We start from the raw sequence: 27,134 nt of genomic DNA on the forward strand, positions 1-27,134 counted from the left end.
TTCAAATCAAATCAAAAGTGTTTATTGCTAGATTCAAGACAAAATTAGACAAAATATAATTAACAGGATGGGATCGAAAATTATGGTTTCGTTATTTGTTGATAAGAATGTTGTTGCACCTTAAGTGTAGCGCTCAGGTAGTGTTTTCATGCTGTCACATATGACCTACATATCACCATCGTGAACATAAAATTTATGACAAAAGAAACGATAACATTCAAAATATTAGTGGTGCATTGTGAATGAAAGCCGTGCTCGAGTGGTCCAAGGTGGAAGCAGTATAAATTAGCCACAATGTTAATTTGTCACAAACTGTGTTGTTTCATGTTTTGTTTTGTTCTTTCATATTTTTCATGTTTCATCATATGAACAACAAAGGCAGAGAGCTAATTATTAATTAACATTAATCCAGAAATATTCCTAAATGTTAGTGATTTGTTCAGTAAGGGGGTATGAGGGGAAAAAAACATTAAAGCCCCAGAATGATGGGAAGTTGAAAAGGCAAGAGTATAAAAAGGAGCTAGATGTCTATTCTTTTTTCACAACCAATTACAAATCGGCTGTCGACACTCTCTAAAACTGAAAAACCTAAAGTAAAAATCACAGTATTGAAGAAATGCCCAAATTGTGACATTTGCCGAGCTTAATATATCCAATCTCCCTCTCTTAGTCTGCAGGCACACGAGGAAGCCCTGGATCCAACTGGCAGTGGAAATTGGGCCAGATTGTAATCGATTACAGAGGACTGCAGTGTTTCCATCAAGCAAAGTTAATGGTTGAGAAACATTGTAATTTTTGAGGAGGGAAATTATATTACAACCCCCTTGAGCACTCACAAGTGAATTCAAGGTCACTTCACTGTCATTTGAGGAGAAGAGATACTTAAGAGCACAATGAGGCTAAAAGTAGGCTGAGCCTCAACTTAAACAGAAAGGCTACGATTAAGGGCCGTGCTCCATGGAAGGTCCAGAATCACTGTCTTCAAAGTTCTGTGGGTCCACCGGGTCTGCCCTCGGTATTGGTAGCCTGAAAAGGAGCACAAAAAGAATCAATCATATCACAATCATGAAAAATCCGACACACACAGTCCATTGCACGCACATATTATGAAATATAAAAAACTTTAGTGAGATGTAATCAGTTTCAATCAATCAACACTTCAAGCAGAAAATCATCCATTTGGTCCCTTTTCTATCGGCAGTTTTGCGGTGATGTAGCAATCTGGGCCTGGAGACATTCCACACATCACAAAAAGCTCTAATTGCACATTGCACTAACATGGTTGAAGTATACTCATCACTGCGAGGTGGAAACCTCCTGTCTAAATTTGCTTACGTTAAAAAAAAATTTCATTTTGGATATTAATGATATATTAGATTATAGTATACTATTGATGAGTCCTCACAGGATCTGGGAAAACTCGTTTGATGATGCGATATTTATAATGCTACATTTTTTTGTTTGTTTTCTCAAGTTATGGATTTGGCGATGCGAGGATCCTGCCTAACGGCAACGACAAAACATACATAATCAACACAGCAGTGGATAAACTCAATTTGAGTATTTACATAATTATACACTATACACACACACACACGCGTATATAATACGTAAATCATTACGATTAGTTGCCTATCCTTAATGCAAAGTGAGTGTAATAGTTGAACTCACATCGGCATTCAGCATTTGAGTAACTTATGCTCACATACTTGCTTTAACCTAAATTCTAATTTCTCCTAGCATGCTAACATGCAGTCATTTCTGACCTGAAAAATAAAATTATGAGAGCGAAATGAAATGGTAACAGTGACAAAAATAGCTTCTCTTCCTTAACTGTGCCCAAAGTTACATCATACACTCATTCACACGCACGCACGTACACACATCCAGAACAAGAACACTGATGACAGAAGAGGCTCATCAGGAGTCATTAGGAGCTGATTGTGATGTTTAAAGCTCCTATCCCTCTGAGAGGCGAGCGATTGCAAGTGTTTTGGAAAGTAGATAATGCGTTCTTAACAGGTTTTTTTCAAGGTCGCAAATGTTTGTCAAATGTTCAGCAGACTTTTGCGTGTGCTTTTAAAACTCACAGAAACTGTTGACGAACGTCTGGCAAACATTTTAAGAACATTTGCGACCTTCAACAAAACCTTACATGAACGCAATATCCGTGCCTTCGAAAACACTCGCAGTTATTTGCCACTCAGTGAGATAGGGGCTTAAGGTTTCTTTGCGTGCAGAGAAACCATGGAGTGAAATAATAACCTTTACTAAATGGCCTTTTTACTTGACTTGTGCAAACCCAAAACTTGATAAGTATGCTGTCTCCGTATAATATGTGACCTTGTAATACACAATTTGGCTGACGACTCTGAAATTGCTGTACTTAGAGTCTTGGATATATTGAATCTTCAGACTATAAACTGTGAAATGTCTCATACTTGATAATTGGATGCACTTAAAATGAGACCCAGCTCTTGTGATTTTTTTTTTTTATTGCCTTGCCTTTAATGTTGTTAACCGTAAGCATGAGGATGCAAGCGTTTATGACTAGCAGAACTGGCAGAGATTAATGCTACGACTGCCAAAAATCTGTGCAAGGCTGTGTCTTTAATTTTGTAAGCCATTGTGCGAGAAATTAATACGTTTTTGAGGAATGGTATCTTTTCAAGCGACAAATTGATGGAATCGACACAAACCTGCTGGTTTTGTGTTGTGTGGCCACATGATTGCATTGTCTGACCTCAACTCCTCCCGGTCCTCCAAGGACATGATTCCATCATCCACAGTCGCTGTCATCATCAAGAAGCTCAACACTGTTCTACCTTAACCACATCACTTTTTCAACCAATGCAAGGAGCAGTGGAAAATTTGAGGGGAAGAGATAAGAAACCTCTGATATTCACCAATGATAATTTCGAGCACTGTTCCCTGTGTATTCATATTCATAGAAGCAAAAAGTTGATTTCCCTCCCTTCCTGCACTTCCTGGGGAGACACCACTCAAAAGTCACCACGGGGCATCTCATAAGCCAGAACTATCGTTCCACAAAATGCTTGTAAAATACTCTTGTATTTTTAAAACACTGCAGCAATCAGCATCCACACAAACACATGCATCTTGGCAATGCCGGCCAACAGAAACGATGACATAGTGAATACACCCACATACGGCAGTTGCTATAGTTTCTCCCATCTCACTTCAGTGCACATCCAGTGAATTAATTATTCAATAGTGCTCTTCCCATTCAAAATTCCTGGCAACAGTACCAGATGTACTTTCATCGACCACACTAATTTTACTGAGTATTCAAATTTGCTCCAGCATCACACAGGCCTCTCTGGTTTTGTTGTTGGCAGTGCGCACGCACACACCAAACCAGCCACACCCACAACCACCACACACGCACACACACACACAAAATTGTGCAATGGACCATCCTATTGTGCGAGATGGCATCCGGGGTAATGTTTACATACAAATGATAGTAAAAAAAAGCATGACTTCAACCAAATTGAGTTATATAAAAGTAGTGTTTAGTAAGACTGAGGACACAGATGTAATAACGTATTCACTCCACCCACAGGAAAAAGGGGCCTTGAAAGATATAGGGTGGTGACAGAAAAAGGACAGAGGAGCCTTGACATGCAACAAAAAGTCAGCAAGTGCTTGATACATTCTCAAGCGCAAAGTCAAAGTCCTTGCTTTGCTCTCTTCTTGTTCATTCATCTTCCAAGCCCTAAAATAAAAGATCATTTGGCCGTGCGAGCGCGTGTCCGTGCAAATAGGTGTCATTCCTGTCACCTGGGTTCTCTGCTTCCATGACTTATTCATAAGCATTAATGCAGTCAATGTATTATTGATCAGAACCGATCATTGCCTCTTCCCCTTGGTATGACCGTGGCCTGAGGATGGGGTGAGATTAGGCAAGTAGAGCTGACACACTGGCTGCGGAAGCACCCAAAAAAAACATAGGAATCTACTGTTTCCGGATGCATGTGTTTTCTCATTTTCGCAGGACTGTGTGAACAAGGATTGTTTTGACTTTTATTGTAAAGCAAATGAGACAGGCAGAAAAAAAAGGTATGTTTTAAACATTCCTATTAGACAGCACAGTACATTTCTACAATAAACCCACCTTTGTAGGATTTCTCCAGATGAAAAGACATTTTAAGACATTTGTCTCTATTATTCCATTTCTTTTTTGGGGTAGTCAACCCTCTGGGGGTTCTGGGAGATAGAAGAGGGTGGAGCCCAGCCTTGATTAAATCTAAATGTACTGCTCCTAGCAAGGGTACTGCTACTTATCCTAAATCATTATCTAGAAACACTCACATATTTGTGGCAGCCTCACAAGCTTGAGTCAGACTTACTGACATATGAATCATACTGCAGTACCTTGGATATGATGGATAGTGCAAATTTGTGCATGCGTGTCTCAAGAGAGGATCTAAAGTATTATAGTGGATATAAAAAGTTAAAACAACATTGCTCTAGCGCAAGAGTTTTATGATGAAAACAAATGAGACTGAGATAAACCACTTCAAAATGTGACATCTACTCAGTGTGTATTCCATCATATAAGGTGGCGGGGCTGTTCTCAAGCCCCAGGTCTATGGGATTTGGTCTAATGAGAGAAGATAGTTAATGGTTATTGACAGAGCCCATGAGGACAAGTCATACCATTTTTCTTAAGTAAAGCAGCACACTGCCACAATTTAATGAAGTAAAACCCATCACTTCTGCTCGGTGATTCAACATAATAGCTTTGCAGGAACCATGGAAAATTTGATAAAACAAAAGAGGCAACAGAAGATGAGCCAGAAATTGTATGGGGGATTTTTTTTTTTTGTTCGATATACATACAGTTGAAACTACTACTTAGGGAAAAAATAGACAAAAAAAACAATGTGAACACTATTGTGTCTAATCGTGAGGGCCTATTTAGTTCTGTTTTGCCCCTCCATCTTACTGGCCAACTTCCTCTCATCTTTATGGATTCATAGTCTTTTCTTTTATCAGACAAGCCTGACTGAGGAGTACTTGAAGACCGGCCCCGCCCACACTTTTCGAAGGAGTCTGCCTCTGATGTTTCCAACACTTCGGCAGAATTTGTGCTATTTCTTGTATGTATCCTAACGACAAGAAATGTGAGGGAGGGAAACAACCAGAGCAAACGAACCGTTACACCGAAGTAAAGGAAGATTCAAAGAATGGGAAACATAATTGATCAGGAGGGGATTTTGCAAGTAAAAAGAACAGTAGCAGCTTCTGTACTGTCAGGAAACAACTGTGCTGATGTGGGAGAATGTTGAAGAGCCTATGTGGAATGTCCACACTTTTCCCTCTGTAATTTTATTTTAAATAGGCCATCATCATTAAATGTGTAAAGATCAACATAATGCAATGCATTTGGGGATAACAAATCTAAGTTTAAACCACCAACTAAGACATTACTGTAATGACAAGGAATTGATGCAAGATGTGAAATTTCAATTAAAGAGGTACAATTGAGGTATACCGAAATATTGAAGTTGTATAATCCAGTCCATTTAAGTTCAAGGTCCATACCTCAGACAAATTCTCAGTTTCCTAATCAATTGGAGTGATAATAAACATTAATTGAGTTCTATCACAGACGATTGCTCTTGGTCCATTCATTTTTCGATCCCAGCAGAGCATTACATCATGATGGTCAAACCCTCAGATACGTCCTTTTAATGCCATCTTTTTGTTCTTCCATTCAATTAATTCTGTTCTTCACTAACACATCATCTAACGTATGTTGAGGAAAATGGTTTCTGATCTCGATAAAAACGGTATCAAGAAGTGTTTGGATCTTTAAGAGATCACATGTGGAAATCTGAATAGCTTTTAATTCCATAGAAATACTTTGATTTTAACATAAATCCTCAACCATTTGTTGGATTAATCCCAAAGAGTCCTGCATACATTTATATCTGATATGACCACACGGGTTTAGGATTCATTCAAAACCCTTTGACAAGCATTGTAATACCCTCCAATGCCAGTTAAAATTACTTAACTTTACTTAATTACTAAAGGAAACTGTGTTTTCTGGGATAGAATGGAGTTGTGGTAATGTATACTGTGGTCAGAAGAATCAATAATTTAAGTAAATTTAACAAAAGACTAAAACTGAACTATTTTTACTGAAAAAAAAAATTATTTAAAAAAAGACTGAGTAGCTTGATTTTTTTAATTTTAGTACTTCTGTTTCTTTTAAAATGGTTAAATATTAAATTCAATATTGATATAAGATTTAATATTATATGATATATAATATTTAATAATATTAAATGTTAGTTTCAATTGGCATTCTATAGCATGTATTAATCTGGAGTGAATGGGGAGGTGAGATTTAAAGCAAATAAAGAGAGTGAAGTAGCAGTATGCAGGAAGAGCCAGGCTGCCGATGCTGTCAAGGTGACTGTTGAATATATAAACCATAAATATGTAAATCTGGAGCACTTATGTTTGTTCACCTTATAGCACTACAGCTACGTATTTTTACTCTTTTTGAGTTAGGCGACCCTTCCATTTCAAACATTTATCCTTTATCTTAATGATCATTACACAGATTTGTCAGGCATTTCTTTCATTGACACCGCGAGAGACAAACGCTAACTGCTCTTTATTGACTGTTATTCATATTTTCCAGAAGTAAAAATGTGTGGTTACAACACGGATGGCATGGAAATAAAATGATTTCTTAATGCCTGCAAATTCTAAAACCAAAACAAAACAATGACAGTGTGCTCCTTTCAGACTGATCGAGTCACTGGGACATTCTTCCCCTAAAAAACAATACAACACCCTGTGGTGTTTCTAGGCTGTTGTAGAGACTTCATCAGCTCATGGAGGAAGTGAAGGGATGGCAAAACAAAAAGGCAATGCATCATGGCAGGGACAAAGCACGAGCAGCTGTTTAATATGACCCTTTGTATGCTCTGCAGCTTACTCATTGCTGCAAAGTGCAACTACTGAGAATAAATCTCATCCTCCAGCAAATGCTCATGCATGGCATTGTGTGGTAAGAAAGTACTACATTGCAAACGACGCCTTCAAAAAGTTCATGTGCGGTCAACTCTGTTCGTGACGCATGTATTATGCCGAGGATACCTGCAGGCGCTCTGAGCAGGTGGGCGGAAAGGTCAAAGACGTACAATTAAAGACTGAGCTGATGATCGGGGATCACACGGGTTTCTGTGCTGCAGCAGGTGTGAGGAGTTGGATAATTATGTTATGAGAAAATGAATGAATTCCCAATCCAGTTAAACATGGATGACTAATGTAATTCCTGGAGACAAATTAATGCAGAGACATTACGTTAATGGCATTTGACCTCAATCTTCCATTGGCTCATTTGATGGTGCAACAACGCTCGTGTCCACGAGGGACGGACAGGGAGGGATTATCCGAGAAGTACTCTCAAATCAATCTGGGTCAAAACTTGATATTTTTGCTAAGTATGATCAGGAAATTCTGCATTGAACAGATGCTTCTTTAATAATTGAAGCTGCTTTTGTCTTCAAATTGGTGGACTTCATTTTAAGGACATACAATTTTTAAGTTAAGAAGTTTGGAAATGTCATCATATTGTACATGTTTAAATGAGTTGAGTTACACATTTCATAATCATCAATAACTTATTTGGCCTATGTAGTTATGCTCAATCTAAACCTGTTTAAGCGTAACCCTTCAGTCTTTTGTGCAGTTTGCTACAGACAGGAATGTGGTGAGGGAACTGTCCACATTTGTGTCAGAACATCAATTTGTCTCTGAATGTTAAGAAAACTAAATCGCTAATAATACACTTCAAGAAAACAAAATTTGTTGTTAAACGTCGTCACTAACAAACATGTCCTCTATTACAGTGGACCTCCAGATATGATTCGGCTTTATCCAAACACCAGTGACAATAACAAAAATAACTGTTGTTGGTCTGCAATGAATTAAATTCATTTCCATGCATTTCAATGAAAACATTGTTGGTTGCAAACATATTCATGGGACAAATTACATTCGTAACCAAAGTTCCAGTGTATTTTTAAAGACTGTAAATAAGGCTTCACAGTTTAAATAAATACGTGCAACAATCCTTAGCAATGACTGTCGATTTTATAATTTGAAGTATTCTAATGTAACATTTTATGTAGCAAAGACAATTAAGAGTACAGTTATGTTCGCACTAAATTAAGTTTAATAGGACTCTGTTCTTGTTAGCCTGAAATTACTGCCTAGAGGGGTAAGCAAGATGGTTGCCAAGCCCCGAGCAGCTACTCATTGCAGAACCCTGAGGCACAAGTTCCATTTATTGTACTTCATTATACAACTCCCTGGTCAGGCAATCAATGATTTTTTTTGCAAGTAGAGCAAAATCTGTCTTTCCAACACAATTTGTATTTAAAGCAACTAATGGGAACTGAGTAGATTTTTTTTAGCACAGTCTCTAATACTCCTTGAAGTATAAATTTAATGCACAAATGAAAGCGAAGTCAGAGAAAATACATTGGGGAGATAAAGCTTTGTTTGTTCTTCTCAGTTTGCACAGCTTCATCTTAGAAATAAGGAATAGTGAGCACCAACAGTACATGGTCTTCACTCTTCATTTTACTTTTAACTTGTTATATTCAGCCTTTGCCACTGCCCAGAGGCAGATTGTCTGTTAGGTCCTCTCAACCTTTTTATTATTCCACCACAAGGCACCATCTTTTCAGGGTTACTTTGGGAGACCGTTTTAGGCTGACGTGAGTACCAAACTGCCTTTGTCACAGGGCCAAACAACCATTATGAGGGCCGACTGGTCACAGCAGTGGCTACACACTTGGCAGATGGCTGGCAGCCCAGCCCCTGCTGCCTCTTTCTCACAGCCCCTTCTGAAACAGTAAACCGCCGGCGCCATCTTAATCAGCAAAATGACCAGGTTCCCTGACATGTTACCACAGAAACTCTATATCACCAGAGGGGCTTTGAAATTAAAATGCTGCTTACACCTCTCTGAGAAAAGATACCCACTCCTCCTCTTTCTGACCCCTACTCAGTAGTGGAGGGACATCACATGCACGTATGGCAAGGAGGACAAAAAAGAAAGAAAAGGTGCTGTGAAACAGAGCTAACAAATTGAATTAACAAACAGAGCTAACAAACTGAATTAAACAAAGAATTAAACTGGCTATTAGGTTGTCTCATGGTGCCAATTGTGGCAGATTGCAAGTCAACTGCCACTCATATGGTAACAGGAGTTGGTTGGACTTGACGTATCGAGCCAGCTTGTCCTGCCTGGTCTCATGTTGTGTGAGTCTGTAATTGATTACCTGGAAGGCAAGAGGAGTATGGGAGGACTAACAAACCACCTCCAGTAACAGGTTGGGAAGGTTACTTCACATTCCAATACAGTTATTATATGTAAGGAATGTTTCCTTTTAGTCTAAACAATGTCTTGTGGTAGGGCTACTGAATTAAACCTTCAAAAAGATTTCCCTTGCCTCTCTTGGATGACAACTGAGCAGAGGGACACTGTGGACTGAGTGAGGGAGATGTCCCATCCCACTGATTCAACAAACATTTGCTGTGATGTTGATGTTGCAGATGTCCATCTGCAGCAGCTATGGGAAGGGAGATGTCTGCCAACATTTGTGAGTATGTGTGTGTGTGTGTGTGTCTATTCTGTCTTGACACTTCTAACCGAGGGCCAGGGGCTTGATAAGGCACTTATTCATTGCACCTTGATTCAGTCTGCCACTATCTTTCCACATCTTCTACAAACAGAGATCAGAAATGTTACTCTATTGCAGCAAAATGTAATGTGCATGTGTGTGTGTATACTACTGCATGTATATGTGTGTCAGTGTATGTCTCGAAAAGAGAAGAGAATTGCAGAGGCAGTCCCGATTTGGATAGGTAATTCCGTAACAGTTATTGCAGCGTCTTCTAACTGTCCACAAATCGGCATCATGAACATTTTCTATAGCTTAAACCTTTCAGGGTCAAGAGGCAGAGCAGCAAAATCAAAAAAGGATATTCAATATTTGTTTAAATTAATCTCTGGAATGATCAAAAATATAGACAGAACAAAATATGAATAAAATAGCCTTAATTTTTGATTTTATTGGGGGAAAAAAGAGTGATAGGATAGAGTTGAACAGTTTCAAGTTGGAATGGTTAGAATTGGTCAAAAGGTGTGGAACAAGAAAAAAAAACTTGAAAATGGAGGGGTTTTTGAATAGCCTCGTCTAAATCCAGATTTGAATCTGATTGAAATGCTGTGGCATATTTCTCAAAAGGCCATTCATGCCTGAAAACCTGCCAGTGTTGCTGAATTAAAGCAATTCGGAGAGGAAGAGTGAGCCAAAATATATCCACAGAGATGTGAAAGACTGACTGCCAGTAACACAAAACGCTTGGTTTATGTTGTTGCTGCTGTGGGTGGCCCAACCAGTTATTAGGTTTAGAGGCAATGATTTTTTTAATCTAGATTTAGATTTGTATTATTACCAATATTTAAAATTTTCATTAAAAAAAAATTGTAAAAATTCTAAAAAGATAGGTTTGTCAGTCTGCCTTTGGGAAGAAAGAGCCTCTATTGGGAACAAGAATATGTGATGCTATGTTAAGATCTTTTTTTTGTTGTTGTTGCTGGAAGAGCTACTTTATCATCGTGTTGGCAGCTTCTTCATGGTGATTTTCATCAAAATGTTGCCTTCTGTTGATTACTCCAATGTAGCTGTTGTAGAATCAGCCCCAATTAGGTATTCATAGAAAGCTATAATTATGAAGTCAATATGTGAGCAATGTGATTCATTCACAGCCACGAAAGGCTACATGTCTCTCATATACAAACCTCATTGTTTTTAAGTTTCACAATAACTGTGACAGAAGGTGTGCTTCAAATTCTAATGGCTGACAACCATCATCATATAACCAAATGTCAGCATACTAATTTGCAAACTTAAGAGCTGTTATTTAGGGTTCCCTTGTCCTCTTGGTCTTAACACTATGTACATACAGTCATTTATGATTAAAAATAACAACATTTGTATGTGGATGTCTGCGTGCGTGTGTCGTAGTATTTATTTATTTGTTTATTTTTATTCTAAGGACATGTAAATCTATGTGTGTTAAACTGTGAGGCTAGTCAATAAAGGAAAATGTCGGGTAGTTTACTATTGCTGACTAATTAAGTGGTATTACTTAAGGTTGACTGCATAAACCTCTTTTGTAATTATAGTGAATATGCCAAACTTTCAAAAATTCCCATTCTGACTGGTATTCTGATTCCATTGATTTAAGTGCTCTGTCGGTCACCATTAGTCTCCTTAAGCAAAGTTGCCTCATGCAGAATACTATGTTTTTTTTTTTTCTTTAGATGTTCTCCAACCATTGGAAAGCAGCCATGCCTAAAGACTTGGTATTTCTAACATTGAATCATCAGTTTTTATCATATAATTCATTTAGTTCGTTCATAGTTCCTTCATTTCTAAAATATCGTGGACAATTGTGAACAAGTCAGTAACTCACTGCATTCGATCTAGTGTACACATTGTACCCCTGAAATTAACTGACTCCTTTTGGAATGTACCCAACAAAGCTAAATTCCACATCGTATTAATTGATTTTCTTTTAAGTAATAAATTCCACAGGTCGCATAAAATACAATAAAACATTTTAAGGACTAATATGTGCAAGAGCTTCATAGTGTTCATACAAATAAATACATATAATATATATAAATGTAAGGAAATAAAAAGAAAATAAAAAATGAAGGGAGGGTCAGGGGAAGCAAGGCATGTAATTGTTAAATTAGAGAAATGAAATTTTAAATTTAATTTAAATTAAAATGCATCTCATTAAGGCAACAGTCTGTTGGATGACCTGAGAGCAGAACTGAGATTTGAATTTAGAAGACCTTGGCAAGCACTGCATTGATATGCAACTGGTGCAAAAATGTGTGTCGGTATGGGGATTATAGTGTGAGGGGAACACTTTGTCTTGAGTAGTGATATTGGGCGGGCTCTGACAGCAGAATTCTGTTTTTGCTGCATTATCAATTTTTCTCTCGATTTCTTTTGTAGAAAATCCTCTATGGATTTCTGCCTCTTTTCTCTTGTTACACTTTTCCTCTTACCCTATTAGATAAATTAATTTAACTTGGGGGTCCTGGAGATAAATGAATGGATTGTCAAGAATTCAGGAGATTGTGTGGAATTCATTGTTAATTATTCATGTCTTGAAGCATTTCAGACAAAATCGAAAAAAAAAGAAGCTATTATTTATATGACAAAGGTATTTTCCACTAGCTACAAAAGATTCCAGAACACTGCAATTTAGTGCAATACGGGGAACTTGAGAGTAATTATATCAGGGAATGTCGTAAGAGGTAGCAGTTAACCTTGGTCAAGGGCAGCGTCATCTCACCCTTCGGCCCAGCCTTGCTGCCATCTGCTTCAACCTGGGAGCTCATAATACTGTCTGAATCATTAATGACATATTGTTTTCCACTAAGTAACTATAGAACACTGGAGACAATATGATAGATATAACATGCACTCAACACTTACAACCTGTGCTCGCAAGATATCTACAGTAAGTCACGTGCGAGCTTTACATATATTAGTGACACTCGTGCCTTTTGTATTTCACACGTGAACCATAGCAAGTAGCTCATGTGCATTGAGAATCTCTTGCAAGCAAGTTATATGTTACATATGCACATTATGCAGCTGATATGCGAGATATGTAACGCACAAATTCGCTTCACTGACAGTCAACCCTCCTCATCCATTTTTGTTGAGAGCAAACAAGACCTCAACGTAAAACGTATTTAAATACCTTAATTGTAGCTTCTCCTTTTTTACATGAGCTCCAGTGTGACCCAAAGAATGACTAACAGAGATGTATATTCCTGATCAGAAGGGTGTTGATGTGTATTCCTGGGCTCAGTAAGAGCAGCTAAAAATAATAATAATAATGTATAATATAAACACTATATATCGAGAGAGAGAGAGAGAGATAGAGAGAGAGAGAGAGAGAGAGAGAGAGAGAGAGAGAGAGAGAGAGAGAGAGAGAGAGAGAGAGAGAGAGAGAGAGAGAGAGAGTGAGAGAGAGCAATAGTGAGAGAGAGCAAGAGAGTCAATGTCAATATCATTTTTTTCTCATAGGAAGGATATGCTTTATTGAGGAGCCCTATGCAGATTTGTATCTTGTTCTGTTTGGGGCACTTTGAGAAGAGCACAGGTACACAACCAGGAAGTGCAAGAGGCCCTTCTTTTTTCTCACAGGGCGCTGGCTCAATAAGTGCAAGTCTGAGAATGAAAAAGTTTTGAAATGGTCCGACACAGACCAAGGTAAAAAGAGTCCTTTCATTACAAATGAACACAGACGCGACTGCCCATCAAAATATGGATGTTGTTTGTTAGTTTGCTTGCCGTAGAGCAGTCAAATTAAACCCCTCGCCCATGGAGCTGGACCCCGGTGGAAAAAATGTTGGGGAGCACTGACATGGTGGAAATTTCGTTGTAGTATTATTTAAGGAAATTCATCCACCTTGATACTTGAGTTCAATGGGGAATGACAGTCACACCTTACTGAGCTCATGGTTCATATTCACAATTTTTCAACAACTACATCAGCACAATTTGTTTTCCGCCAGTTGAGCTGGCCACTTCATTAGGGATAGCATGGAGGATGTTGATCTAATGCAAACGTAATGTTATGTCTTTAAAAGAATTTAAATAGTGCAAATTGAAATATATTTATGAGAAGAGCAGTGTCGACGGTAGTTTTGTCCTTTGGTCAGTGATTGCTTTCTCGTGAATCTGTTATGAGGAACATTCAAGTGCAATTTGCATGTTTTATTAATCCCACTAAAATGGCAGGCCCCTTATGACGTTATACTGAAAGAAGTGTTTCTAATGTGCCCTTAGTTTGTAAAGGTCAACATGGATCAAAGTGGCTTCCTTACCTTGGTCTGGCCTCAAAGTCATGCTGCAAACAGAGAGAAAGACAAAAATTTACTAAGAATAAAATACTAAAAGTAAGTGTGCAGGTGCTATGGGTAATAAAGTACAAGGTAAACAACATAATTCACATTAACTAGGGCCACAGCTGGTGTGGCTCCAAAACAGGCCCATAAATTCTCACTCTCACTTTGTGACCACAGGGAAAGTCGGAATCGATCCAGACACCTCTGAACCGTGAGGTGACGTGGTAACCAATGCTCCACTGAGCCGCCCATACATGTTTTAATGATTTATAATTGATTTTATAATGATATAGTTTTTTTTTTTTTTTTTATGTCACGGATGGTTTTCCTCCCAGTCAGGGATAGACCCACAATCAACTCATCACTTGCTTGGGAGCACAGAATGCTAACCGCTTAGCTAATGGTCCAGGTTGCATGCACAGTGCACAACATAGTACCGTATTGGCCTGAATATAAGACGGTGTTTTTTGCATTGAAATAAGACAGAAAAAGTGGGGGTCGTCATACATTCGGGGTCTAGACATTATACCCATTCACAACGCTAGATGGTGCCAGATATCTTTAAAGCGAATTCTGAACTTAACTCCCCAGGCCGAAGTGAACCCCTGCCACGAAGAAGAAAGAGAGAGATCTCAGCTACTCTCAAATTTAAACCAGTTTGCATTATTTTATTGCAGTGTTTTTCCTTATTCAGATTTGTTTCAAGACTACAGTTACAGTTAGACTTCACTTTGATGGTTAATACAGTTATTGCAATTTTGTTGTTTTATCACAGAAAAACACAAAAACTAGAATCCAGCAGAGATACAACCACGACTTATACGTAACTAACCCATTGCAGCATCAAGAGTAAACTAAAGATACCCTGGCTGATGGTAACCTAAGACAAATACAGCAATGTGATGTTTTAATTTGTAGCCACAGAGCAGTAAATGCTTCCTCTTCACTTTTTAAAAGAGAGGTGAGGGAGCATGTTAACTGTTACTGGGTTTAAAAGGCAGAAGAGTGAAGATACAGTTCGAGTCTCTGGAACAATCAAACCACAGTCATTTATCCTGACAATGGCTGACAAGCATAGAAATAGACACACTATCAGTAAAGGCATAATTTAAGGTGGCTAATTTCTTTTCGTTAGAACCATACACATTTTTTTGTGTGGCATGTTTAATCTTAGCAGCCAATAGCATGTAATTGCTTATTGACAAGGTTTTCTTAATAGACCCATTCTCTGCTTGAACATTAAATGCATTATTTAGTTGCATCAGTAAGATCAAACCCTCGGGTAAAAATTTTCCTTCTTACTTCCTTCTACTAAATAACTTGTTATAATGTCGAGGTGATGCCTCACTGATGGCTTCTTGTCAACCGTGCAGAAATGGGCAAGTTCATGAAATTAACCATTTGAAAAGTTTCTTACATGAAGAGTATCTTCCATCTTGTGTGGATCAGAATATCGACGACGGCACGGCCGACCGGCCTTATAACCATGCCCTGGTGGCCGGGATTGACTGCTACCCCCACAAGGTGACCGCGACTATGAGCAAGAAGAAGCTGGCTAAGAGGTCCAAGATCAAGGCTTTCATTAAGTTCTTCAATTACAACCACCTCATGCCCACCAGGTTGGTGCTCTGGCTGCACCTTTGATCTGCGTGCTTGGAAAACACTTTGCATTTGGAGGTTTAAAATGTTTTTGTTGCATAGATACTCCGTGGACATCCCCCTGGATAAAACTGCGGTAAACGAAGTCTTCAGAGATCCCGGTGTAAAGCGCAAAGCCAGACGAGAAGCAAAGATGAATTTTGAAGAGAGGTGAGCTTCCTTTTCCGGAAAGTTCTAACCTGTTAAGTTCACCTTGGTGTCATCTTGATTGGGTCCATTGCCCTTTTGCAGGTACAAGACAGGCAAGAACAAGTGGTTCATTCAGAAGCTCAGATTCTAAAATTCTCCCAATTTCACTCATAAAACTGTTAAAAAAAATTAGTTTCTGCTAAGTCTTTTGAGAGTTCTATAATATGATAACTATGAAAAAAACTGTGACTCAGTCTGGAAAATATGGTAATTCAACTGATGTGTAAAAGATTTGAATAATCATTCAATGTGCGCTGCTGCATCTCAGTAACTGTGCACATAAATGTCTGCGTATACATGGGGGCACACATTTATAATTCCTGCAATGTGAGATAATTGTTGTAGAAACGCCACATTAATTAATTCATTCATGCCAAAGCGGGGCATAATGGTTTCAGGCATGGTTGGGCTGGCTGACCGACCGACCAATAATATTTAAGGATGACCTAAGCGAGGTACACAATACATGAGCATTCTGTTAGACTGTGAGCTTTTTCGGAGTAGGGGACACCATTAAGAAGTGCAGGATGGGTCATGAGGATGGAGAGAAGGTTACCGTTAATCGAAGGTCCAGTCCTGATGCTCCTACGATGGCTTTTACTGCCAGTGAGGGGCTCGTTGTTGCCTTGTCCAACAAGCATAGCTGGTGTGTAATGCTGGCCATTTCTTCCTGGAGACGCTCAGTTTGGACGTTGATCTCTGCAATCTTCTCTGCAGCAGCTGCTGTCAGGAATGCCTCTTTGAGGTCTAAAAGGTGTAGAGTCCTTTTTTCTTCCAGAGATACCGCTCTGCGAAGCGCATCGAACTGACTGCTCACATATGCCTCCAATTCCATTGTCGACAGCTGATGTTATAGTTGAAAGGACAGAAAAGTATAAATAAATGAACAAATAAACCATTGGATTTATGTCAATGCTTTTCTATAGAAGTCTCTACTCAAATAATTAATACATAACTCTAGTCAGTTCTAAAACATAAATTTTCAAGAAATGTGTCCCGACTTACATGATATATTAATGCATTTACACAATTAGTGGGAATAGACTCAATGGCATATGGGTAGGCGGTGGGCTAAGGTTAGATTTTGTGTATTTAGACAATCCCTGCTGAGGGAGGACTTCTTTTTTGTTCTTTTCAACAAATGAAATACAATATGTTGACACTCTTAGTAGCTCTATACTTGACTATATACAGTAAAATATGACATACACTTCGTAACCCATACAAATTTAATTAGGCTATATAGGTACTTGACTATATACAGTACAATATGATGTTTCAACTTCCTGGGGTGCTGGACTTACAACACCCTCTGGAGCACACAAAGCGAAATAAGTGACGGGGATCATGCCCACATTTTAGGGTTGAAGTATGTTAATCGCTCTACTTAAACAGCCCTAAATGGGACTTAAGTTCCCCTCAGTGCAATTACTTTGTACTGCTGACATAAACACTATAATAGATCTACGGCGAGCATCTCCTCACCGGCATGCAGAGGATTTCATAGACTTCAGCAAGTAAGGGGTCAGCACATTTGATAAGATGATATAATCACATCTTGCCATAAGTCAAACAAGTGTAATGAGGCAGGGTAATCACTTCACAGGGCAAGCAAAGGGTAATAATTGTTTAATTCGGTGGTATCTTTTTAGCTTACAAATTAATCTACATGCACCTCAATAGACAAACACAATGTTTCCACTGGTAATGTTTAACCTGTCAAGTTGGAACATTCAATACCATCGCCAAATGTCAGTTGTCAGAGTGGTAATGGTAAACGTGAAATAAATACACTATTGAAAGCTATTTAAACACCTGAGATCTCATTGAGGAATCTTGTTCAAAGGTATTAATATCTGAATACAGAAAACTCACATGTATGCGAAACAAAACATTTTTGAAAATTAAAATAACATTTATTTATTTGGGCTAGTACATTGTCACCATTCATTACAATTTCATTTCATGCACTGTTAATACATGACTTGCCGAAATGGGCAATTCTAGTTCCGCCTCAATTTCAACCAAGAATTTACATCCCCTAGCTCCATAGATACTACCGCAAAAAACTAGAGTGATGTCCTTGGTGTTGTTGTATACAGCAACAACATGGTTGTTCATAGTTTATTTTTCTGTCCAAGTGTCCGAATGATCTGCTTTCTGGGGGGTTCATAAGAGTCTTTATAATCCAAGTTTCAGATATTGCAATGAGGTCTCGGGCACTGGCCCTGCTTGGAAGGCTAGACATAATATAAGCCGGTAGTCATAATAACTCACAGTATATTTTATCATGTTGCCATGTCGACATTGGTATTGTTTTAGCAATGAACTCTTCACTGTTTTTGTAAGGCCTCCTTCTGATTAAGATTAGCGAGCAAATCCCTCATGATTATTACTGGGTTTTTTTTTTGTCTTTTCTCATATTGACTTCAATTGATACACATTCTAATGCCTTTCCTACCAGCACTGACAAGGAATCTAATGTTTCAGTATAGAGCATATCTCCTCCACTAGATTTGTTGCTCCTGCAGACAAATTTGTATCCTTCAAGGTGGAACCCCGCCTCCAAACATCTTTAGTCCAAGTTTTTCAAAGACCTAATCCAATGCCAATAGATAGTCCTGTGTTTTTCTAAAGTTGGCGTTTAAACTCCTGCTGTTCCAATAAATCATGGACAGCTTTCCTTCCAAATCAATGCGACTGTTCAACTGATTCTCAAGTAGTATCCACATTTGTCAATTCCATTACAGTAGTAAAGCAGTCCGGATCAATATCTTCGTTAATCTCGGTAATGATTATTTATTTCCCAGTTTATGTTGTCATAACAAATCCAAATCCACCAGTTCTTGCAACTTACTTTATATTTATTAACTACAACAATTAAAATGTGAAATGAACAATACAGACTTACTTCAACAAGTGAATATTATTTTCACACCAAAACGTCTGTATGATGCTGTGACAGATAGTTTGAGCAGATTCCCCGGGGGTAAACTTCATGCATCCCATCTGGAGATGGAGACTGCAGAAGCTCTTTCGACGTACTACTACAGCAGGCCATCTGTTTGGCTTTCGAAGCACTGTAACTGCTCACTGCCATATTTATTCTACCTCTATTTCCGCACCAAGGATCTCTTTAGTTATCACTCATTACATAAAACAAAACAATAAACACAGTCCTCCCAAACAATAAACTGAGTCCTCCCATCTCAAGTTCCTATTTCCAATGTCGAAAATCTCAATTCTGTATTCAGTCAATCAATCAACTATTTTTATTCGAACACACCATTTACATTTACAAGCCATTGTGCGTCGATATTCCAGTGTACATAAAGGCTGTGGCTAATTCTTTTTTTTTTTTTCTTATATTTTATTATCTTATATATTTGATTATTTCACATACCAACTAATCCATATTGGCATTTTATTACTTTACAAGCTGTCAGTCGGCCTCAAGGAACGAAGGCAATTTATTTTTATTGTGTGGCACAAACACCATTTGTATGGCAAGATAAAAAAAAAAAAATACTTATACTCATATCTAAGTACGTCAATTAATTTAAGGCATTGTTATAACCATTTACATGTATGTGGAAAATGTCAAAAAAAATTAAAGAAAGCAGTCCCTTGAGTACAGTGTCAGCCTTAACATCCATTTAGCCTCTCCCTGCTCACTTTCTATGAATGTAAGTGGAAAGAAAGCAGTGAACATAAATCCACGGAACACTGCTGCGTCCATTAACCAAGCCACAACAGGAATTCTAACATAAATCTGATCAGCCTTATTATCTTATCTGACACATTCTTTCACTACCACAGTCAATCTGGAGGACCGCCTCCAATCTCTCTGCCCTTTTAGAGGTTTCCCGTGGCCTCAATGGCAGATGGCGCCTTGAAGCTAGATCCCTGTTCTTTGTTTACTGGGAACAGCAATGTGCTCTCCTAACTTTTAGTTAGAGAATATATTTCCCTGAGAATATATCAAGCTTGCATGGAAGATGCATTCATGCTTGCTAGACTTCATTTGCATTGCAGTCAAGCTAAGGTCACAAAACGAGGACTCAGGTGAGCCTGCTCGTAAGAGATGATAAGAGTAAGCATTGACCGATGAAAGAGAAATCAGAAAAAAAAAATACAAGCTGAGGTAGAACATCACGCTACAACATGAGTTGCAAGCTACCTCTGTATGTGGTTCTGTTATTGTAAAACGGCAGAGGAAAATCTAGACTTCACTAGGCCATTACAGGACGTTTTAGAAGAAAAAAAGTTAGTTTTTAGTTCGCAATTATATTTAAAAAAAGACCTTCAATAAAAGTATTAATGGAACATTGGGAGTAAATGGATGTGTTTTTAAACATTTTCTCACATCTTCTCATCCTCGATCAATGTAAAGTGCCCCATTACTTTTGATGCCACTCTGATCTCAAATATTGGTCACATCAAACCATTAAATTTAACTCTCACACAAACAACGGTTATCTTAAGTCAAATAACACCCTAGTAGGTTGTGACATATTAACAACAGAAACTGTTGTCGTCTGACCTTTACACCGAGAGTCCTTAATGCGTTGTCGTGTCTGTTAGGTGTCAAGTCTGCTGCCTCTCCTCCGAGAGCCCTGCCCCTTCCCTTCTGTATGAGAGCGACATCCAGCTCATTATCATGCACTCTTGCCTTGATCCGCACTTGTATTTTATAGTCCTATCCTGTGACCCGTCAGGGTTCCCGCACCGGCATCCTACTGAACTTTGTAGTACTTTGTTGGCCTTACCATTGAACCTGTTAGTCTCATTGCACACCCCTCTCCAGAGTCGACTCCCATGGGTCATTCTTCAACGCATTCAAAAAACGAATATTTAACCCATACTTGCTCTTGGGTCCCAATTCTCACACTTATTCCTGACAATAGTAAATTAGAAAAGACAACCACAACAGAAGTTCAGCGATACACTCCATAATGGTAGATTATGGGGTGATGTGCATACAAAGCCCAGAACAAAAGATATACAGTACTTTTCCATAATTAAAGATGGAACTACGTATGGGTTTCACAATTATTATTTTTCTAGTATTTTTGCAATACAATTGATTAGATTGAAAGGGCAATACCTTTGAACAAAATCAACAAAAAATGGGCTGCACTACTACAACTGAACACAATACAACTTGTCAGAAATGTCATGCAGTTAAATTTAAAAATCACAAGAGTATTTTTGAAGTAATTTTGGATAGCACATGGTGGACTAGAGCTGCAACAATTCATTAATTAATTGACAACTAATAGATTATCACTATTAATTGCTATTTTTTTAATGAGTATTGAATCAAAATTCAGCTTCCCAACACTAAATTATTTCTGTACTCCCTGCAAGCAGAATGACTATGTGTTGAATCAAAATAAAACACTTGCATTTAGTAGGAAAACAATAGGTAGTAGGAAATACTAATAGATCATATGTTTGTGCATTTTCTGCACTGTCAATTCAAAAATAATATCCTATCTTTGAATAAAAAGGGACAGAAAATAAAACATGTTTTTTTTAACAAAATAATTGACAGATTAAACAATTACTAAAATACTTATATGCAGGATTAACATCCACATATTCAGAGAGGAAAATAAAAAGTTTTAGACAAAAAAAAGTTTTTTGTTGACACCTTTTAATTGTTTGTTTTTTTTCTCACACAGAAGCCCAAGTAGCAAGCCAAGCCACCTTCTTTGGGAATGATACTGAGTCACTCAATTAAAATTCTGTGAGCAGAGGCAGGGCTACAGACTTACGACGCAATGGGAGAAGGGGGTAGAAACGAAAAGTAGAAGGAGAGAGGATAGAACAAAGTGGATGAGAGGAAAAACTATAAACAACTGATGTATGGAGAAACACAAACAAAATCATTTTTTTCAAAGTCTATCCTGGTTTTTCTTGAAGGTTTTACAAGGCAGAGAAGATATATTTAGCCAATGCGCACACAGATCTTCGCACCAAGATACTGAGATTCCACATATCTCGATGTGTCAAAAAGTGTTCGGAGATGTGACATTCCCTTTCATGTAAATAATTAAGCAAGGTTACGTCAATGATAATTTCATCTCAACCTGCCCAGCTCATTTCGTCTTCTTTCTCAAACTCTTAAATCCATTCATACAGTACAACTCTAACTTGTGCAACTTATGTCTTGTCTCTTTTACTAGCTCTCACACACAGAGACCTTTCCTTACCAGAAGCCGTCACTCTGATGCTTGCCTGCCATGCATAATAATGCAAGCGCTGACATTTGGGAGTGTAGAGAGGACACGCTTACAAATCCACATAATATGTCTACCATTGCCCGAATAGTAAGCGGGGAAGTGGGTTTCGGCCGATGCAGTGCGCCTCTATACCCATCGCTACAGCAGATGACTGATTAATGTAAAGGCAGTCCTAGGGACACTATTGATATTTCAGTTTGATAATAAGCCGGTCACTTAAATGAATGCTATTGAAGTTAGATCAAATTTCTGCGACTCTGTTCTCATTTCTTCCACTGGGTTCAGTCCGAGTTAAGGTGGAGCCTACACAGGTGGCTGAAAAAACACATGCTCTCAATGATGGATGACAGTCTGAGACTGCGGTAGCTAGACCTGTCCTTGATGCACACTTTGACATTGCGCATTACACAACAAGTGCAGTCAAGTGTTATTTGCAAAATATGTCCCATGACAAAAAATATACATTTTACAAAATTGTGGTTGATATATAGATTCTTTTTTTTTTATATATATAGATCCTGTGACCTCTTTTCACAACATTTGGCTGATTATAGAAATGTGTACCACAATAAATACCATAATGTTACAGTCTATGGTAGTGGGATATCAGAGGTGTCAAACTCAAGGCCCGGGAGCTTGACTGTTTAATCTCGCCCGCAAAAGCAAATCATGTATCAACTTCATTTTTCTTGCAAATTGTCTACACTTTAATCCATCCATCCATTTTCCATTGATGTGTATTTGTGGTGCTGAAATGCGATCATACATATATACGGGATCACAATCATAAAGGCCCCCTGAGGGAAACCATAACCATGATGTGTCCCACGACAAAAATGACACCCTTGCACGACAGCCAACTTATGTGAAAGCAAAGGTACAGCTTTATACCATCCCACTCCTGTAAAGTTACCATTTAGAAAAAAACAATGATGAAAAATTTAAGGTACAGCATCATCAACCACTCTGCATAATCAAATTTAAAATAAGAATATTAATAAGTTATAAAATCGTAACCAAAAAATTAAGCAGCAAAAAAAAGGCTGTCAGGGGTTCCTCTATTTTCTGCTGCCAATATATCTATATTAGTAAGAATGGAGAACTTAAAGCTAAGGCGCTATCAATATAAGACGGTGTATGTAGATCCGCGAAGAATAACAGAAGGGGAATGTTGTAATTAATTAACATGTAAATTGTCCCTGTAGTAATTACCCCGAATGTTACTTGTGTATAATGGCACTGCATTAAATCAATGATCGTTATTTACCACTGTTTGAAACACATAACACACATACCGTTAAACCCTAGAATTAATTAACTGATTTTGGTCCACTGGGGTTTAAGCCGCAAAAGAAAATCTGGTTCGACATGTTCTCAATTTTATATAAGACAATGATAGAATTATCCTTATCTTGAATGTAAAGGGGTGACATCAAGAGAAGTCAGTCATCACACAATAACTCCCAAGTCTCTTATACAAATATATCAGCATGAACCAAATCCAGGCAAGCTCTGGTCAATGAATGGAGAAGAATGATAAATATGTGTATGAATTGATAATTCACTTGGTAAAATATGGCCCTCACCACTTCGTTGACACAATCTACAAACTCGTCTTTGCCACTGCACTGTCTGAGCCGCAGAACTAGAAATTTACAAATGAGAAACAGCTCAGCAATGACACTTCAATTTAGTTCATGCAAAGATAATACACATTTAAATTTGAACTAAAGGTCATCTCATTCCAAGACTTGTATTTGTTAGACCATTTTATTAGGGGTCTAAAAGCAACTAGATGTATCCATATTATTTTGTTGCCATAGTAAAGAAGAACTTTTCTTTCTTATAGCGTAGCATAGCATACTGTACATTGAGTGGATGAGTGTTTTTTTTTTTAATTCAAGTAAGAATCACGAAATTACACAATGTGGTTGGCTCACAACCTGCAAACCCTGCAAGACTACAGAGAAAACTTTAATTGGTATCTGTCTTTTTTTGTAGTCACAATTGATTGAGATCATTGAACTCACCTCTGAGTTTTTCTTTTTATTTGAGATCTTTTCTTCTATGTGTCGTGTGCAGTCCAGCAGGTCAAAACAATGCCTACTCTACAAAATGCAGACAAACAGTAAACACAATGTCATTATCAATATCATTAGTCATAATAATGCATGTTACTTATAGAATCATTCAGGTTTGAATTGCTGGAATGGTTTCTAGAATAGCTGTAGTAGTATGGGGCCAGTTAGGGGAATTTTGATGGGGCAAGGATTGAAAAACACTAAAGGAAATCCATTTCACCCCTCCTAACGTTCTCTCGTAGGAATACACAGAAAGAGGACAAAACGCTTGAGTGATTTTAGCATGAATAATACAGCCTTTGGCTGTGAGTGACCCCCTTTGTGTCGCGCCAATCCATAAGTAGCCCTAATGGAAGAGAAAGTGTTGCAGCTAATGTGAGCTACTTTGTTTTTCAGAGGCTTAGCAGCAGGCCGAAGGACAACACTAAAACACTCCATGATGGTTATATTGTACATTTTACATTTATCATAAAATCTGTACTGTATATTTTTTCTGCTAAAATGTCTAGCTTTCTTACTCTACCTCACTTACATCAGCACATTTTTAACAGAAACGTTTAGTGGTGAATATGTGTCACCATGTCACAAATGTAATTAGTGGCTTTGTTATGTTACTGTTGTGATATGGCCATTTTGTGATAGGATTGTATTAAAGATGGTCCTGACGGTGACTTTCACTGAAATGTCTCACCCTAAACTACTGTCACAATAGTTTGCATTAAAAAGAGTTGTGTCCCATGTGCGAAACTCACCTTCTGCCAGATGTAAGCTTCATGCAGGGTAATAATCTCATGTGCCTGGTGCTCACCCTGCATAGCACATATGACACAGATTATTTTTTCATCTTGTTTACAGTAGAGGGAGCCTTCGTGCCCATGCTCCGGGCAACGTAGCCTAATTACTGACACAGTGTCCTTCTTCACTGCCTCTGTAGCAGTCATGTCCTCTTGGCTATCTTCTGAACCCTCAGCCCCCAGGGGATTCCTGGATTCACGGCCATTCATATCATCACCAGTCTTGTCTACAAGTGTTGCTTGTGCCAGACCTGCATCCTGTTCATTCAGAGACCCCGTCAAAGACTCCTCCTTAGTCCCACTTCCAAATCCGGAGTGTCCATTTGCGTTAACTTCAGTAGAGTGAGTCCCCTCATGGATATAGGGCATTAGTGGGTGATGTGTACTGGAGCCATGTCTGTCAGCATGCAAACAGCAGAAGGCAAAGCCACAGGTGTGGCATACTTGCGTGGCCAGTTGAGCCTCATCAGGCTCACATGCATCACATGTTCCATCCATCTGCGGTAGCTCCTCCAGACTCATGATTCCTTCCAAAGGTTTTCCTTTGTGGTCCCTGAATGCTTATAATATACCTGGGTGGTAGATGACAGCATCTTATAGAAAATACAGTGAGTAAACGAGAGGATAATAACTAAAAATGCTTCTATGAGTGGACCTATTACTCACACAGTGCAAAGATCGAGACACACAAGACTAATTCCCGCTGATATAATAAAACAGAAAGAACTGGATGGAGGGAGCCCACAGAAACAAGCTTTACCAAAGTACACAATTTTACGAAGGCAGGAAACAGGAAGGAAATTTTGCAGTTATGGAACTATTTGACTGGAAACACTCACTTTATTTACCGACTCACAATAAAAGCGTCCTGTGTAGGCTGATGTCTGAATCCACACTAACACAGCAAACAAGACTAGCAAAGCAAATGCTTCTAATAATATGTCGGCTGTTGCTACTTGGGTAAGAACAATTATCTGGATCAAATGAAATGAACATGCTGCATTTAATACTGTATTTTTTTCCTCATATCTGAGACAGCATTTTGTGCTCCTGCTGATGCACATTTCATCTACATACCTCCACAGTTTATATATCAAATTATTGCAGTATGATATTGCATTTTTTTCCATTTGTGCAGTGCAAGATGTGTGTTCTTTCAATTCCGTTGCCATAAATCTAAATATTATTTGCTGTTGCTGTATTTATATTTAATTCAACATATTTCATAGAAAATATGAGGTTCACTCGCATGCGTTTTTCCATTCATGTATGTGTGCGCCTGTAGGCGGGGGTGGTAGTCACCAAAGTGGCCATTCAAGCTATGACCGCCGCTGCACGTTCCTACGAGCGACATACACACACACACACACGTCTCGGGTGGGAATGAAAATAAAAAACATTACATTTTACCATCGTTATTAAATTATTTGTGATATTTGCAGGGTGCTTGTTTGCACGAACATACACGGTCCTGGAGAGTTTATTAAGTTTACTTACTGATCGGTGTTTTCGTGCCCCCACCTCGGCTTTTCTTACAAGCGCTTGTTTAGGACGAGTCAGCTGATGCATAAGCTTAACATTTGTCTTCATAGGAGTTGGCGACGTGCTTAAATTTACCGATCTCCCAAAGTAACTTTCACTTTACAGTGTTAAATGGTAACCGAGCGAGCAGAGTTTACTTCCTTGTTTTTTAACTTCCGGTAAGACGTCACACATGCAAGCGTAATAACAAACATTACATCATAATAGTGTGAGTTCAAATCTATCTAAATAATCAATTGGAATTTGGCGGAACATTATTTTTGATCATTTTATTATAGTAATATTGTGACACTAAACGTGCTTATTCCAATGGCTGCATCGTAATGAATACAAAATTAAGCTTCCCTGTAGTGATGAAACTATTCATATTCAAATAACTGTGCTGATTTTTTACAAGTACTAGTAGCAAGTGAAAAAGGTACATATTATATTAATCTTTTTTTATTTTTATTTTATTTGGGGCGTTATAACTAGTTGGAGAGCTCACAGGCCTTCACTTTGACATCTCTCAAAAGCAGCGTTTCCTAACCTTTATTGAGTAAAAGCACATCTCTTATATGGGGTCCCACTTGGGCAAGCAATGTACAAAAAGAGGACAAACAGGTTAAAAATGTTA

The 27,134-nt window shown here is 38.3% G+C and overlaps 1 protein-coding gene across 2 annotated transcripts; it reads right to left on the bottom strand.

Moving 5' to 3' along the window:
- Window positions 1–26,687, bottom strand: trim44 (tripartite motif containing 44). 2 transcript variants are annotated; one of them, XM_049722683.1, is made up of 6 exons: window positions 26,474–26,687; window positions 24,935–25,548; window positions 24,132–24,209; window positions 16,410–16,697; window positions 13,985–14,007; window positions 1–1,026 (listed from the first exon to the last, which is right to left on the bottom strand). In XM_049722683.1, the coding sequence occupies exons 2-6, from the start codon at window positions 25,496–25,498 to the stop codon at window positions 942–944; spliced, it is 1,038 nt and encodes a 345-aa protein (XP_049578640.1). In that variant the 5' UTR covers window positions 25,499–25,548; window positions 26,474–26,687; the 3' UTR covers window positions 1–941. The 2 variants fall into 2 exon arrangements, with proteins under 2 accessions (XP_049578640.1, XP_049578642.1); XM_049722685.2 differs by having other exon boundaries at window positions 24,935–25,569.
- Window positions 26,688–27,134: the final 447 nt, after the last annotated feature.

This window comes from Syngnathus scovelli, chromosome 6 (genome assembly GCF_024217435.2).
Source record: "Syngnathus scovelli strain Florida chromosome 6, RoL_Ssco_1.2, whole genome shotgun sequence".
Taxonomy (NCBI): domain Eukaryota; kingdom Metazoa; phylum Chordata; class Actinopteri; order Syngnathiformes; family Syngnathidae; genus Syngnathus; species Syngnathus scovelli.

Coding starts and splice junctions, on each gene's coding strand:
- trim44 (XM_049722683.1), bottom strand. CDS start 25,498: ATGAGTCTGGAGGAGCTACCGCAGATGGATGGAACATGTGATGCATGT. Junction 16,698..24,131: donor ATAAAAAGAAAAACTCAGAG/GTGAGTTCAATG, acceptor CTATAACATCAG/CTGTCGACAATGGAATTGGA. Junction 1,027..13,984: donor GACTTTGAGGCCAGACCAAG/GTAAGGAAGCCA, acceptor GCTCCTTTTCAG/GCTACCAATACCGAGGGCAG.